Source organism: Pyrus communis, chromosome 10 (assembly GCF_963583255.1).
Source record: "Pyrus communis chromosome 10, drPyrComm1.1, whole genome shotgun sequence".
In the NCBI taxonomy this organism is placed as follows: domain Eukaryota; kingdom Viridiplantae; phylum Streptophyta; class Magnoliopsida; order Rosales; family Rosaceae; genus Pyrus; species Pyrus communis.
The window spans coordinates 2,850,674-2,865,965 of record NC_084812.1 but is presented as its reverse complement, the minus strand read 5'-3'; the positions used below and the strand labels follow the sequence as shown (position 1 = coordinate 2,865,965).

Sequence of the window (15,292 nt, the reverse complement as noted above, 5' to 3'; positions counted from 1 at the left end):
CAATAAAAACGACATAATTACAAGACACAATCTAGCGTCACATCAAACTTCAACCATTCGAATCGTTAAATTTTTAAGTTGCACCTCATAGATCATTCTTGCAAAATATTAGCCAAATCGGAAATATTTGAGACATCTAATTGTGTTCAAAGAAATTGACGACCACTATGTTTGAAGAAAAATTGAAATTTCATCATGACAATTAAATGAAAAAATGGTTTTGGACCAAATTGAAGTTTTGCATAGGTGATATGTCAATCGAGACTTACAAAATAGACGGTTCAGATTGTTAAAGTTCGATGTGGAATAGGTCCCATAGCTAATCTCCATTTTTTGGAAAAAATGGGGATCTCTTTAGGGCCTGATATATATAGGTATATTATTATTGCACAAATACAAGGTCACAATCTGGCAGCCGTAAGATTATATTGTAACTTAGAGCCAGGGGGAGCTATAAATGGGAGTGACAACAGATTTGGTATGGAGATACTCATAGAGGCCCTGCATACCATTCTCTCTTCCAAATCCACTCATCTTATACCCTCCGTAAGGGCAGTCTCGATCGAATTCAAAGTAGCAGTTGATCCAAATAATGCCCGCACGAATTGATCTTGAGACAGTGTTGGCCACATTCAAGTCATTGGTTATGATCCCTGCTGCTAGGCCGTATCTGGTGTTGTTGGCTCTCTGTATCGCCTCCTCGATTGTCCTGCAACATTTCAACGGGCAATTTTAAACAATGTTCGTGTTGAAGCCAATAATGCGAATCAAACAAAAGAAATCAGACTACTTGTACTTACTTGAACTTCATCAGTGCCATTACTGGTCCGAATATTTCATCTTGGGCTATGAGCATGTCGTCCTGAGAAAATCGTCATAAGATCAATGAGACGAGAATGTTATAACGAAAAAGAACACGAAAATAACCCTATGGATTAGATGTTCCATTTGCATTGCTAAAGTAGGAGTTTGTGAATGAACCTTGACATCAGTGAATATTGTAGGTTCAATGTAATATCCCTTGTTCCCCACAGGCTTGCCCCCTGTTAATAAAGTGGCTCCTCCATTCTTCCCATGCTCAATGTAGGTTAGGATTTTATCAAACTGCTTTTTATCAACCTGCAACTTCCAGTGAACGTCACAGATGCGAACTTGTAGGTTGTATTTGGGATAAGCTCAGGATTTGCGAGTATATTTTAAGGCATAGATTAATCATAAAACTCCGTTGCTGGCGGTAGAGTCAGTTACCTGTGGTCCTTGATGGACATTAGGATCAAAGGGATCCCCAACTACCCAATCTTTCGCCTTCTCTTGTAACTTCTTCACAAATTCATCATAAATCCCTTCTTGAACATAAACACGGGAACTTGCCACACAAATTTCTCCCTGAAAATGCGAATGACTAACACGTGGTCAGTGCTGCTACATAAATCCATCCAAGTCATGAACAAGGTGCTAATTTAAAATTAAATTGAACGGAAATTATGAACTTCACATTGTTGAAAAGGATTCCCAAGAGAGCAAGATCAGCAGCCATATTTATATCAGCATCATCAAAAATCACAAGGGGTGATTTTGTTGGAACTTACTTGTGTTATGTGGGACTGCCAGTCCCACATTGCCCATACACCTTTTGGAACAACTCTTTATAAGTGAGTTTACTCACTTATAGTTTGAATTGAATTGGGTTAAAGCCATGGACCTTGGTCTTTAGACTTAGAAAGTTTGGGTGTGTATATTAAATGTCAAAGATGGGCCTTGGATTCAGTTTTTGATTTTTTGGATTCAGTTTTTTCCGAAAGGATAAAACTGATTGAACAGTTTCATTTAGTTTTTCTGAACAGTTGCAATCGGTTTTCTTTTAACAAAAACTGATAAGCATGAACGGTTGGGGAAGTTCAAATTATGCCATTATATATATGGCAATAGAATCAGAAACTGAACGAAATTCATATAATCATTCCTCCATATTTCGCTGAGAACAACACAACCAATTCGCCAAAAATCCAAGTTCGAGTGCAAGAACTTGGATTAGATAGTTGTATCCTGCAAGATAGACGTCCATCGAACTGCTGCACTGAAGTAGGGACGAATTTTTGTCTTAGGAGATTGCATCTGCAAGCCTCTACATGCAAGAAACAAGTCAGTGATTTGTGATTTTATATATAATCTCATTAGTGTTTATGTTCTAAGATATTGTGTTTGTTGTTGAGTTTTTACATTTGAAATAAAACTGTGCAAATTGTTATATAATATACACTTGACGTTTGATTGGTTTAACAGATTTGCCTCCTAGTTCAAGTGAAACTTGTTTCAGATTGCTCTTTGCTGCAGCCTGCATTACTTCACGCCCTACCTCAGTGGAACCAGTAAAACTGACCTAATGTATCAAGAACAAGCGTCAACATTACAAATCACAAGAAGGCATTCAAGTATTGTCATCGAATTTCGTAACAATTTTTCACATAAAGGATTCAAATTTGAACGAAAGAATGAGAATTTACTTTGTCAATGTCCATATGATGGCTGATGGCAGCACCAGCAGTCTTTCCAAATCCAGTTATGACATTGAACACTCCGTCAGGAACACCAGCCTTCATAAGAATTTACAAGAGAGTCGACAACGGCGAGCCACATTGGCAATAGACACGAACAAACGCAGAGAGTGACTGAGCTTACCAACTTAGCCAGATGAGCATAGTATAATGCAGATAGAGGTGTTTGCTCAGCAGGTTTGGTGACCATGGTGCAACCAGCAGCTAAGGCAGGGCTGACCTTTGTGAAAAGCAGGGCGCTCGGGAAATTCCAGGGGATAATGAGCCCCACAACACCAATGGGTTCAAGCAATGTATACGCTTGAAGGTCGCGTGACATCTTGAGCACCTCTCCATGGATTTTGTCAGCTGCACCTGCATAATAACGTAGCATTTCTACTACCTGCGGTATGTCCACGGTCTTGCAAGAGCTGAACAACTTCCCGGCATCAACGGTATCCAAGATAGCTAGTTCTTCTAAATGTTGGTCAATTAAGTCTGCAAGCTTCATCATTATCCTTCCCCTCTCCTGAACATTACATTCAAGCCAGTGAACAAATTAGATCTTTCGTAACACGTTCATCTATACGGATTTCAGGGTCAATTGCACACTAATCATTTATCCAAAAAATATTAAGCCAAGTTATGTGCAGAAAATTTATCCTTTGTTGCTGAGTTATTATGAAAGCCAACTTTTTCTTGTTACTTTGTAAAAAATGAGACTAGCTAATGGTTTCGTCACGACAGACAGTTCACTTTTTCAGGAGCCAGAAAAAATTACAGAGGCATTTCAGCCTTTCTTGACCACACCATCATCTGATTCAATAGCCCAAGGAATAGACCTAAGGGCATGTTCCAACCCCTGGACCACCACATAATGATTAATATGAATTTAGTTATACTTAAGCTAACGAAATTATATTATCAAATAATACACTGAAGATAACTATAAAAGTTATTATTAAAAATTTGATAACGACCGTTATTATTCTAGTCGTTTCTTTCACCGTTGAAAGAAGTTCAAAGTCCGTATCCCTAACCCAAGAAGCAACTATGATTCTATGAAGATCTTTTAGACTAAAAATTTACTATATTATTTGATAAAAAAGCATTTTATCTTCCATGGTTGCCACCCTTTTGACTACATAAATATATGTTATCAACTATGACTTTTTCAATCACTACGGTGGTTCATTGGCTCGGAACGAATACTAGGTTCGTATTTCCTCTAACATGTTTTGAGTTTGATTTCAAGCACTGGTGAATCACTTCCTATTGGATTCAATTCCTGGTGTTAGTAAATCACACCTAGTGACCAGTGGGAGGCCGATCACATATTTTAAAACTGTAGGGGCATGGTCTTCGAAAAATTTGAGAATATTTTACTCACTACTGACATCGATTGTTTTAGATAAATTTAAGTTTCAAAATTTGTTTTAAAAACATTAATTCATTCTCATCAAACGACAATTAATACATTAGTTAGATGCTTACCACTGCTAACTCGAAAATTTTGAGTTAGGTTGTTGCTTTCATATCTTTTATGACTAGTTGACTATGGACTTTTATGAAACAATTTAATGTGTATCACTACCTCCACAAATAATGCGTATCACTATCCAATAATCACATATATTAAACGAAAATAAAACAGAAAATACTTGACTTCTTATGACCAAGCAGTCATTCTTTTACGTTTAAATTACAATTCGATTTGTTTTGCATACGTATTAAAATGCAATTTACAAGTAAGAAGGAATGACCGAGCGGTGTTTAAAATTGAATGTAGCTACTAGAGTAGAGTGTTGGAGAGTACATACAGCGCCGGGCAAGCGAGGCCAAGGGCCATGGTCGAAGGCAGCACGTGCCGCCTTGACAGCCAAGTCAACATCTTCTGTATCTCCTTCTGCAACTCTGGCTATCACCTCCCCTGTTGTTGGATCTATCGTCTCGAATGTTTTACCTTCCGAATATTCAGAGACCAAAAACAAAAAAAATGCAAAAATGTCGGTGAGTCACTTAATCATATATACAGTGGCGGTTGTAGATGTGTGAATTAGAGAAATATGAACTATATATGCGTAACAAAAATAACTTTTATGTTTTTAGTTTGGTTTTGCCGTCTTTCCCCTTTATTTATTTATTTTTTTTCTTGATTTTTGTTGATTTGTAATAATACTTTATATAGACATACAAATTAGCTTTGTAGCAAGAGTTTGCAAACAAGGCTCATTTGTTATCTTGGGCACAGGACACGTAAAATCTCAGAGCTGGCTCTGCATATATAAATTATGTATATGTATATATCTTCATATATGCCATTAACAAGCTTAACAAGTAGATGGGTTCTTGAATGTTGAGAGTTTGCAAATTTGGTGGAGGCAGAAACAGAAACAGTACGTACGCATGCTGAAAACGGGCAGTAAAGAAACGGTTTTTAGTAAATGAAAGCTCGTAGCTTGCGAGAAGAAGGAAAAAATGGCGAGAAACCTGAAACGGAATCGATGAAATCTCCATTGATGAACAGTTGGGTAAACTTTATTGTGGGAATCTTGACGAAGGAAGCTGAGCTGCCGTTGAAATCGCTCCCCATGGCTGCCGTTTCCTCTGCTCTTCTTTGCTTGTTTGTGTGGAAAAGGATGAGAATTGTTGTGTTTGTTTCGTGTGTGGAAGGGCATCTTTATGCTATATTATTGGGAGGATGAGCCAGATTTAATTATGGGATGGGTTTAGTTTTGGGATCTTTCAGTTAACCAGACGGTATCTGCCACCCAATCTATCGTATATGACATAGAATTATTATTTTTCTTTAAAAGGAATCAGCTTATTTCGTCACGACAGTCTATCATTTTGAAGATTAGGAAGACTCACATAAGCATTTCAGCCTCCTCTGTCAACCATCGTGCGATTCACGAGCGGTAGAAATCGAACCCAGACGTACTGTGTGAAATACGAGCCTGAAATTCGTTCTCAATCACTAGATCATTCCATGATAGTTGTATATGACAGAGAATTCACTATGATTTATGAGGGGTTTTTTTTTTTTCGTGTGGTCCAAGTTGACAATGTGTGAAATATAAATTTTTGTCAACTCTAGTAATTTCAAACTTTCAATCTAAACCAAATCTCATAATGAACTAGCTTACTTTTCATAAGCACAATGTAGTTCTAATTTTGTTTCCGTTTGGTTTCTATTATTTCATGTCTACCACTTTACTGTTCATAAGTACAGTAAAAAGACAAAAATGCCCTTCTTTTACTGTTATTCTCCATCCTTTTAAGCCGGTACCGTTAAAAAAACTAAAACGACCCCCTTAACATGTGGGATCTCACTAACCAGTTTCCTCCTCCACCTCTTCCTCGGACTTCGATTCGAATGAAAAAACTCAACCTCGAATTCAAATTCCTTCCCCACCGACTCCGATTGCTTGAGCACCCCTGACGAGGCAATTTCGGCAGATAACCAGCGAATTAGGGTTGGTTTGGTATTGCTGTGCTTTGAAAAAAAAAAACTACTTCTGTTGTACTGTGAGAATAAGCTCATTTTTGCTGGTTCACGTTTTCTACTTTTTTTTCATCCAAAACTGTGAAAATAAGCTATTTTTAAGTGTTTAACAAACACATTTTTTAACTCAACTTTTTTTATATTCACTTTTTATAAAATCACATCAGTACTAAACTAGTACTTAGACCTCCCCCCACCTGAAAACGACTCCTCTCATTCCCATAAAAAACTATTCAGATATTGCATGTTGAATTTCAGTTTATTTTAAGGTGAATCATAGCTTTTTCGACAAAAGAAGGCAATTTGGGTTTTGACATATTACGAAGAAAGAGTTCATTCCTCGTGGTCCCGTGGAGCATCCGAAATCTAGAATCCCATCTGCCGTTCCTTTCTCATTGCTCATGTCACTATTCAACATTATTATGTGGTGGTTAGAAACGTCAGTTCGAGTTTCCTTAACACCACACAAAACTAACAAAAACGGCAACTTGGTCTAGTATGAGATGAAAAAATTAAGAAGCGTGTGTCATAAGTAAAAATAACTCAACTACAACAATGTACAAAAGGGAACATGTAACTTTCCTTTTTATTTTTTTTCTGCCTAACATCGGAGATGGAAACATGCGACTCTACACAATGGAACGATCAAATCCAAGCACTATATAAATACAGGATTCAATGCGTACACGATTAGAATACAATTTGACATTTTTTTTGATCAATAGTACGTGTTATTGTGTTGATCTAGTATTATATTTTATTTCAGTTTACGCGCCGACTAGCTTGTTATTGATACGAAAATAAATAAGTCAATCTAAATACAATTTATCGCAACTGTCTGAAGTCGGTCCTCGCGCCTTGTTATAGCCGATGTCATTTTTTTTTTCCATGGATTTGAACCAGAATCCAATCCCTCGCCATTAAAAGTTATAGTAACATCAAAGATCAATCAACAAAAACATCAAAGTAAATGGGCGTTGTGAACTTTTGGTAGAAGTTTGTTTTAATTTAATTTTACAACCACCTCTATCTACATTTGTCAACCACCTCTATCTAATAAAGGGAAGAGACAAAGACCCATGGAAATTTGCCATGGAGGGATTCATGAAGAATATCCTAACTAACAAGACTGATTTTTTTGCGTCCCAAAAGGGGATTTGATGAAATATTGTGGGATATAAATCATTAAATTGAAAAAGATTGGCAAAGATTTGAAGAAAAATAAGAAAAACTTCTGGCACATAAGAGCAAGTCCATCCTTCCTAATTGCCCAAGCAATTGGGTGCTTGAATCCCCCAAAATCTACAAAATCCTCTTCTCTCCAAGCCCAATTAGTCAAGCTACAGTGGAAGGAAGCAGAGCCCGACTGCTCAATCGGGGAGGAGTATCCCAGCCCAGCGCCTCAGTGGATCTAACTTCAGCTATGTGCTTCTTTTATTTTTTTATTTATTTTTTATTTATGTTTATGTCAGGTGTGTGGATCACACGCGCAAAGCTGGGCGAGTAAGCCGACAAGTCAGTCGCGCTGCAGCCATCTACGCACGTGGGCCGTTAGTTACCCAAACCTGATGGTCCATGTTAATTCGGCATTTTTTTTTCAAAAAAAAAAAAAAAAAAAAGGAAAATATTTGAAAAAGTTTTTGTGACAACTTGACATAATCTAGGTTGTTAGATTGCAAAAAAAAAAAATATATATATATATATATAACGGTCCATATAAATTTTGTTAGAAAAAATTTTAAAATTATAAAAAAAATACATAAAAGTGCAAGAAAAATTTAAAATTAAGAGAATATGAATCGTGACATGATGAGATTGTAATTTCGGATAATGACATATGACATGTTGAAATTGGTTAAAAGTCATATTCGAAGTTAAACACAATATTTATTAAAAAAAATTAACTTTTAAATGTCAATTGCTCGGGCAATTCATTTACGAGGTGGAGACACACTCAAACAATTACTATTCACTAAGGCAATAATTGTCTTTGCCCAATTGATGTGGCAACTATTGCTTTAGTGAGGTGGATTTGCTCAAAATGCGTGCAATGTTGCGCATTGTTGACCATGAATCAATAACGTATGAGAAGCGAGTCTTTTGCGATTGATTAGTGACTAGAGGAAGACCTTGTATTGGATATGTCGGTTAATGAGCGCTCCTTCCTAAACTATGAATAAAATTTAATGTTTTTTTAATAAAACACTAAACATACCCTTGTTGGTTGGAATACTCACATTCAAATTTTTTTTTTATACGTGAGAAATTATTTTTTCTTTTTTTCAAAGATACGTGAGAAATTATGGATGAAATTAAAGATGCATAAAACTTTGCGGTCTGTCTGGGGCAGTTGGGGCTCCCCTTGTTTATGGAGACTAAGATTTGGTCGTTGCATGGAGAGGGCTAAAGATTCAAAATTAAAAAATTATCTAATTTGTTCAAAAAATTATCTTCAATCGATGTCTGGATTATAACTCATTCGGTTAGAGATAACCCTAAGGTGGCTACATTGTTTCCTTCTAGTATGTAGTAAAATCCAAGTGTAGGGTAGGCTAAATTTCAACTTCGGGGTTTTTAGTTTATGGTATTTAGGGTTTTGAACGAGTTTAAGAAAATTCAGGGGTATTTAATCAAACTTTTATGAACTCTTTCAAAATTCTGAATTTTTTTTTTTTTAGTTTTTTAATTTTCACATGGGGCCATATTGACACATGGCGTTCAATCATTGTCCACGTAGGCACCACATCATAGGTTAACGCTTGTTTTAATAAACAGTTTAATGGAAATATGAAGTTGTCCCATAATTATAGTACCACTCTGGGACGAAAAAAATTTGATGTATGAAATGTTGAAAACCAGGAAACTTCAAGGTAGTAAACTGAGATTAACCCTTTTTATTTTTTTGCTTTTTCTTTTAGTTTTTAATTATACAATTTATTTTTTATCAATTAAATCTTTTTAATTCTTATAACAATATTTAATTAAATTTATGGGACCTAGTTATGTATCACGTCAACACATAACAGAATTTTTGACAAATTTTTAACAGAAGGACCACATTGATATGTGACATCCATTTTCAAGAACTACATTGATCGATTTTCAATTGAAAGGGACATCTTGATATGATGTGTCTATTTTAGGGATCATTTGTGATATAAACTCTCTAAAAAGTAAAAAGTGAAGGATTTTGGTGATTTGAAAGAATTTCACAATGCATTTTATGTTTTAACAAATTTAATCTCTCCCCTAAGATTTCGAGCGAATTCACTCAAGGTTCACATGGAGTCAATAAAAGTGCACACAAACACCATGGAGTTTAATCTCTTTTAACACCAAGTTTGTTCGCTTTTTAAAAGGTGGAAAGACCTAGAGCCTAGGGCAGCCACTCCCTCCCTCCGCCCTTAGACGTACTTCCGGTGAGATGCAAAGATCTCTTCTATTGGTGTTCAAACTTGGCCATCTTAATGCTGAATAACATCTAGTATAAGCTGTGCTGGATCCTAGTAATCACAAGAAACACTTGGTTGAGTGTGCGGTACATATTAGGAGAAGTACTTGGTTGTCACTGGAAAATACCCCGTGCTCGTCTGAGCTTCGCCCTAATCGGTAAGGATGTATACATCGGGTGACGTGACGAGTGCTATACTTCTTATAAACAAGTAGCCATCGAGTAAGAGCAGAAGGAAAATTCTTTTCAACCCATATTTAATCATGACATATAGGCTATTACTATATTTCAAACTCAAACTCGGTATTTTATTTATTTTTAACGGGCTAATTCAAACACATGACAATCTAAGCCACACTTATCGTCCAAGTTCGCTCAAACATGACAATCGAAGTTGCACTTATTGACACACTTACTGTACAAACGGGTTAGTTCAAACACATGATAATCTAGAAGCAACTTCACTATCTGTCTGGCCTTGAAGAGTCCGGGAATTTAGAGCCAGGGAGAATTGTAAATGGGAGTGACAACAGATTTGGTATGGAGATATTTGTGGAGGCCTTGCAAACCAAGCTCTCTTCCGAACCCACTCATCTTATATCCTCCGTAAGGGCAGTCTCGATCGAATGCCAAGTAGCAGTTGATCCAAATAATGCCCGCACGAATCGACCTGGAGACGGTGTTGGCCACATTCAGGTCCTTGGTTATAATCCCAGCTGCCAGTCCATATTTGCTGTTGTTAGCTTTCTTTATTGCCTCCTCGGTCGTCCTGCAATATTAGCTCATACCGTCATACGTACCATCAGTAAAATTGTTGAGAATGTGAATCCCAGGTTCGAAAATTAAGTAACATTGCAAGGGCTTAAAAAACAAAGTTTCTTGAGACTCTGCGTACTTGAACTTCATCAGCGCCATTACAGGTCCGAAAATTTCGTCTTTGGCTATAAGCATGTCCTCCTGATCAAATTGTTATAAAATCAATGAGAAAGAAAAAAAATTATTCGCGTCGGATTTAACGTTCCATCCATTTTTTTTTCTCTGAAAAAGGATAGAACGTTGAATTCGACATCAAAAGGAACACGAAGTTAATGTACCTTGACATCAGTGAATACTGTTGGCTCTATGTAGTATCCCTTATTCCCCAAAGGTTTACCCCCAGTTAACAATGTGGCACCTTCTCTCTTCCCATGCTCAATGTAGGTTAAAACTTTATCAAAGTGCTGCTTATCAACCTGCGATTTTCAGGGAATGAAACGAATGAAACGAAACACGAAGTTTCGAGGTTGTATTTTTTGAAAAGCTGAGGAATTTTCAAGCATATGTAGTACTTGAATTAGAAATATTGGAACATGAGTTTAGACGGTAATGATTAATTACCTGGGGTCCTTGACGAACATTAGGATCAAAAGGATCCCCAACTACCCAAGTTTTCACCTTGTCTTCTAACTTCTTCACAAATTCATCATAAATTCCGTCTTGAACGTAAACACGCGAACTTGCCACGCAAATTTCTCCCTAAAATATGAATTTTAGTGAGACAAATTGAGGCTCTGTTTAATAACTATTTCGTTTTTCAAATTTTCAGTTTTTGTTCTTACTTAAAAAAAAAAATTGAAATAAAAAAAAAATTGAATGTTACGTTTTTAAAATTTGGCTTGATTTTGGTTTTATGTTTAAAAATTAGAAACAAAAACTGAAAAGGTTATCAAACGATGATTTGTTGTAATCTTCATGAGTCAGTTTAACAATGAGCAAAGTTATGAACATGACCTTGTTGTAAAGGATTCCCAAGAGAGCCAGCTCAACAGCCATATTTATATCAGCATCATCAAAGATCACAAGGGGTGACTTGCCTCCTAGTTCGAGTGAAACTTGTTTTAGATTGCTTTTTGCTGCTGCCTGCATAACTTCACGCCCTACCTCCGTCGAACCAGTAAAAGTGACCTGAAATATTACAGATTCCGGCAAGACATTCACGTACTGTCCTCAAAATTTCGTAAACATTTTCCCCAGAAGTGACACAAGTTTTGAAGGAATAGAAAAACGGGAGTTTACCTTGTCTATGTCCATATGATGGCTGATGGCAGCACCAGCAGTCTGTCCAAATCCAGTTATGACATTGAGCACTCCATCAGGAACACCAGCCTTCATAAGAATTTACAAGCCAAAATCACCACTAGTGAGCCACATTGGAAATCTTACCGATATAGTTCAAGTAAGCTACCGATTTGATCTCTAAATTATTACCTTTGTGAAAAAAAATTCTCTATACAATTTTTTTTCCCTAAACTCGGTAATCATTGTCAATTTCCCCCTATCATCATATTCAAAACCATTCCATCCAATCTTCCGTCAATTTAAGTCACTTGACACACTTAAAGTATAATATTGTCATTACTCGTCCATGAACCCTTGTAGCAATGAAATTATCATAGGTTTGATCATGCCTGTAATGTTGTAACTTGTAAGCTTAATCAAATATAATTTCACTGCTATAGGGATTTCATGGGCATACCAATATTAACCTCTAACTATGTCACACGACTTAAATTGACGAAAGACTGGATGGAATGGTTTCGAGTCTAAAGGTAGGAGGGTAACTGACAGATTTTTACGAGTTTAAGGTCGACAAGAGTTAGCTAAACATAGAGCTACAGCATGACTAACTGAGCTTATACCAGCTTAGCTAGATGAGCGTAGTAAATCGCCGATAGAGGTGTCTGCTCGGCAGGTTTGACGACCATGGTGCACCCGGCGGCTAAGCAAGGGCTGACCTTCGTGAAAAACAGGGCGCTCGGGAAATTCCAGGGAATGATGTGTCCTACAACACCGATGGGTTCGAGCAACGTATACCCGTGAAAATCACGCGACATTTTGAGCACCTCCCCGTGGACCTTGTCGGCTGCGCCGGCATAATAACGGAGAGAGTTCGCCACAGAAGGTATGCCTGCGATCTTGCCATTGCCGAACAAATTTCCGGCATTGACGGTATCCAGGCTGGCTAGTTCTTCTACATGTTGGTCAATTAAGTCCGCAAATTTCAGCATTATTCTTCCTCTCTCCTGAACATTATGTCATGCAATAAGCAAATTTGAGTGTTGTTGACCCGTTTATTAATCGGGGGTTGGACACATAAAGTTAATATATTCTCGATGGTACATACTAAAAGAGGTGGGCTCTATCATTGTATATCAATTTCAAATTATCAACAAGTATGTTAGTTTTGTGTATATCAGTTCTACAATATCAAAGTCGGAGTAGGAGATATTTGTGAGTTTTGCAATATTGGTTGAAATGGGAACCGACTAAAACTCGGGGTAACGCTATCAATATGGAGAAGAAGATGCTGCTAACTAAGAGCTAGTTGGTTTGAATATGAGAAGTAGATCAAAATTGATGCACTTACATTTTTTTTTTCTGAACAAAATATGAACTTTAAACTTATTAAATATGAATAATACTTGCATTCCTTCTTTGGGGATGAGTTCATTCCCTCACTTACAAACAACGTGTTTTAACGTAAATATTTTATAATTAAAATCATTCAATGTCTTTATCTTCATTTGAAGATCAACCCTATAAAGAATCAGTCGAAATGGAAATCGTTTATTCTCCATATGTTTCAAATAATGGATGGTTCATTATTAATATGTTCTTTGATACAAACACCTTTGATTTATTTGATACAATTTGAATAACTAAATGATCTTTGATTCAAATTATTTTTTTTGTGAAAATGATCTTGAAATGAAGATTAAGACGTTGAATGATTTCAATTATAAAATTTATATGGTAAAGATACATTTATTACAAGTGGAGGAATGAACTTACAAAGAAAATATAAGTACCATTTCAAATGGAATATTAAATGACCATTTCTACTTATATTAATAAAAAGAATGCCCATAAGGCATTAAGCCAAAATGATTCCTTAAATTGGTATAAATCTTCACTTTGGTATCTGAAATTTGAAATCGATAGAAATGATCTATGAGTTTGTCCACCATCAATCATTTTAGTCATTCCGTGAAAAATCTCTATTAAATAAGGATAAAATGACAAAAATATCTACAAACTTAGAGACCACTCTTATCGATTTCAAATCTCAAAAACCAAAATCAAGAGTTATGCAAATCTCGAATCATTTTGATTAAAAAGCCTATACATAATAAAAATGATTATTCGTTGTTCCATTTCCACGTGAGGAGATCTTTGCAGATACTCAACACAAATAGAATAATAGTAGTTTTGGAAAAGAATAATAATACATGCAAAACATGCATTATTTGAGAGATTTTAAAAATGTTGTAATAACTAATAAGTGCTTATGGCGTGCAGGCGTGGTCAATAATAATCGTACCTAACCCAACTCAACCCAAATCATATAATTATCTGACACGGATGGGAGATGCTCTAATAATTTTTAGAAAACATGGAATCCCAACAAACATAAAAAAACTGAAAGAGAACAATAATGCGTATAAAGTTCGGAAAGATATTTCTGATATTTTAATATCTTACTCCGCTTTTAATAAGTTGTCTTTAACAAAACTAATTCTTGAGTTTTTTCAAAAAATACAAAAAGGGGGTTAATGTGGTATATGAGGATACGAGGGTTTGCTGTTTGGAAAAAGAGGAAAGACCAGCACTGTCTTCTTTGTGTTTCGAAAAGGGTAAAGCGGATGACAATCTTTATGTTGAAATGTTCGAATTAACCATGAACACAAGTCGTGCAAAGCACATGATTTATTTTGTATGAAAACTGAAAGGAAGTTAGGGCAAGATGATAAATTAATGATTTCGAAACATTAGTATGACAAATTGCAAAAATTTTAGTTCATTTAACAACTAAAAAAAATTATGACATTTAAAAAAATAAAATTCTCTTAACTAGTTCGACGAGATTTTGTTGTTTGCTACTTGAATAATTAAAGGAAATGGATCCTCTCCAGACCCTTTCCACCTAATCATTCTCATCAAATAATCCGGATCCTTGAAATTTGATTCAACGGTTAAAAATACGGACCCATTTTAAAGTTATAATAATTTTAGTCATTTGATCAAATTTCAAAGGTCCAAATTGTTTGATGTAAAGGATTAGGTGGAAGGGATGCAGAAAAGATCCCTTTCCATAAGTAAATGTAATTGCAATGACAATATATATAATTTATATCATGTGACGGTATTCTAATTTCACACAGTAAATTCTTTTTCGAGAGTACGATTTAGAGTGCATACACTGCCGGGCAAGCGAGGCCAAGGGCCATTTTCGAAGGCAGCACGTGCAGCCTCGACAGCCAAATCAACATCTTCCTTATCTGCTTCTGCAACTCTAGCTATCACCTCCCCCGTTCTTGGATCCATCGTCTCAAATGTTTTCCCTATTAAAAAACAAAACATGCATTTAACAATTTATGTATGTGAAAGCTAGAGGGCGAGCCTTGATACAACAGAGAAGTTGCTCTTTTGTGACCGAAATATCACGGATTTGAATTGAGGAAAACAATCGCTTTGCAAAACAAGAGTAAGACTGTATACTATAGATTTTTTCCCCAACCCTCACAAAGCAGGGAGCTTTGTCAGCTTGGGGTCGGTTTTATGTACGTGAAAGCTAATAACTTTGTTGGGAAGAAAAAAAAATGATGAGAACCTGAAACGGAATCAACGAATTCTCCATTGATGAAGAGCTTGGTGTACTTTATTATCGGAATTTTGACGGAAGACTCGGAAGCTAAGATGCCGTTGGAATCACTAGCCATGGCGGTCCTCTTCCTCACCGTGATGTGCTCTGTTTTGCTTGTG

General features: G+C 36.2%; 1 protein-coding gene and 1 pseudogene across 1 annotated transcript; both read right to left on the bottom strand.

The window, feature by feature from the left end:
* Positions 1-365: 365 nt before the first annotated feature.
* Positions 366-5,166, bottom strand: LOC137748628 (aldehyde dehydrogenase family 2 member C4-like; annotated as a pseudogene).
* A 4,681-nt stretch (positions 5,167-9,847) lies between these two features.
* On the bottom strand, positions 9,848-15,270 carry LOC137748921 (aldehyde dehydrogenase family 2 member C4-like). The gene is made up of 9 exons (XM_068489114.1): positions 15,141-15,270; positions 14,729-14,871; positions 12,169-12,552; positions 11,546-11,635; positions 11,261-11,434; positions 10,868-11,005; positions 10,585-10,722; positions 10,386-10,447; positions 9,848-10,259 (listed from the first exon to the last, which is right to left on the bottom strand). The coding sequence occupies exons 1-9, from the start codon at positions 15,247-15,249 to the stop codon at positions 9,986-9,988; spliced, it is 1,512 nt and encodes a 503-aa protein (XP_068345215.1). The 5' UTR covers positions 15,250-15,270; the 3' UTR covers positions 9,848-9,985.
* Positions 15,271-15,292: the final 22 nt, after the last annotated feature.

Bases quoted from the DNA above. Each gene is read 5' to 3' on its own strand.
- LOC137748921 (XM_068489114.1), bottom strand. From the start codon at position 15,249: ATGGCTAGTGATTCCAACGGCATCTTAGCTTCCGAGTCTTCCGTCAAA. The intron at 12,553-14,728 runs GTATGCACTCTA...CATAATGTTCAG, and splicing joins GGCCTCGCTTGCCCGGCAGT to GAGAGAGGAAGAATAATGCT. The intron at 11,435-11,545 runs GTAAACTCCCGT...GTAATATTTCAG, and splicing joins ATCATATGGACATAGACAAG to GTCACTTTTACTGGTTCGAC.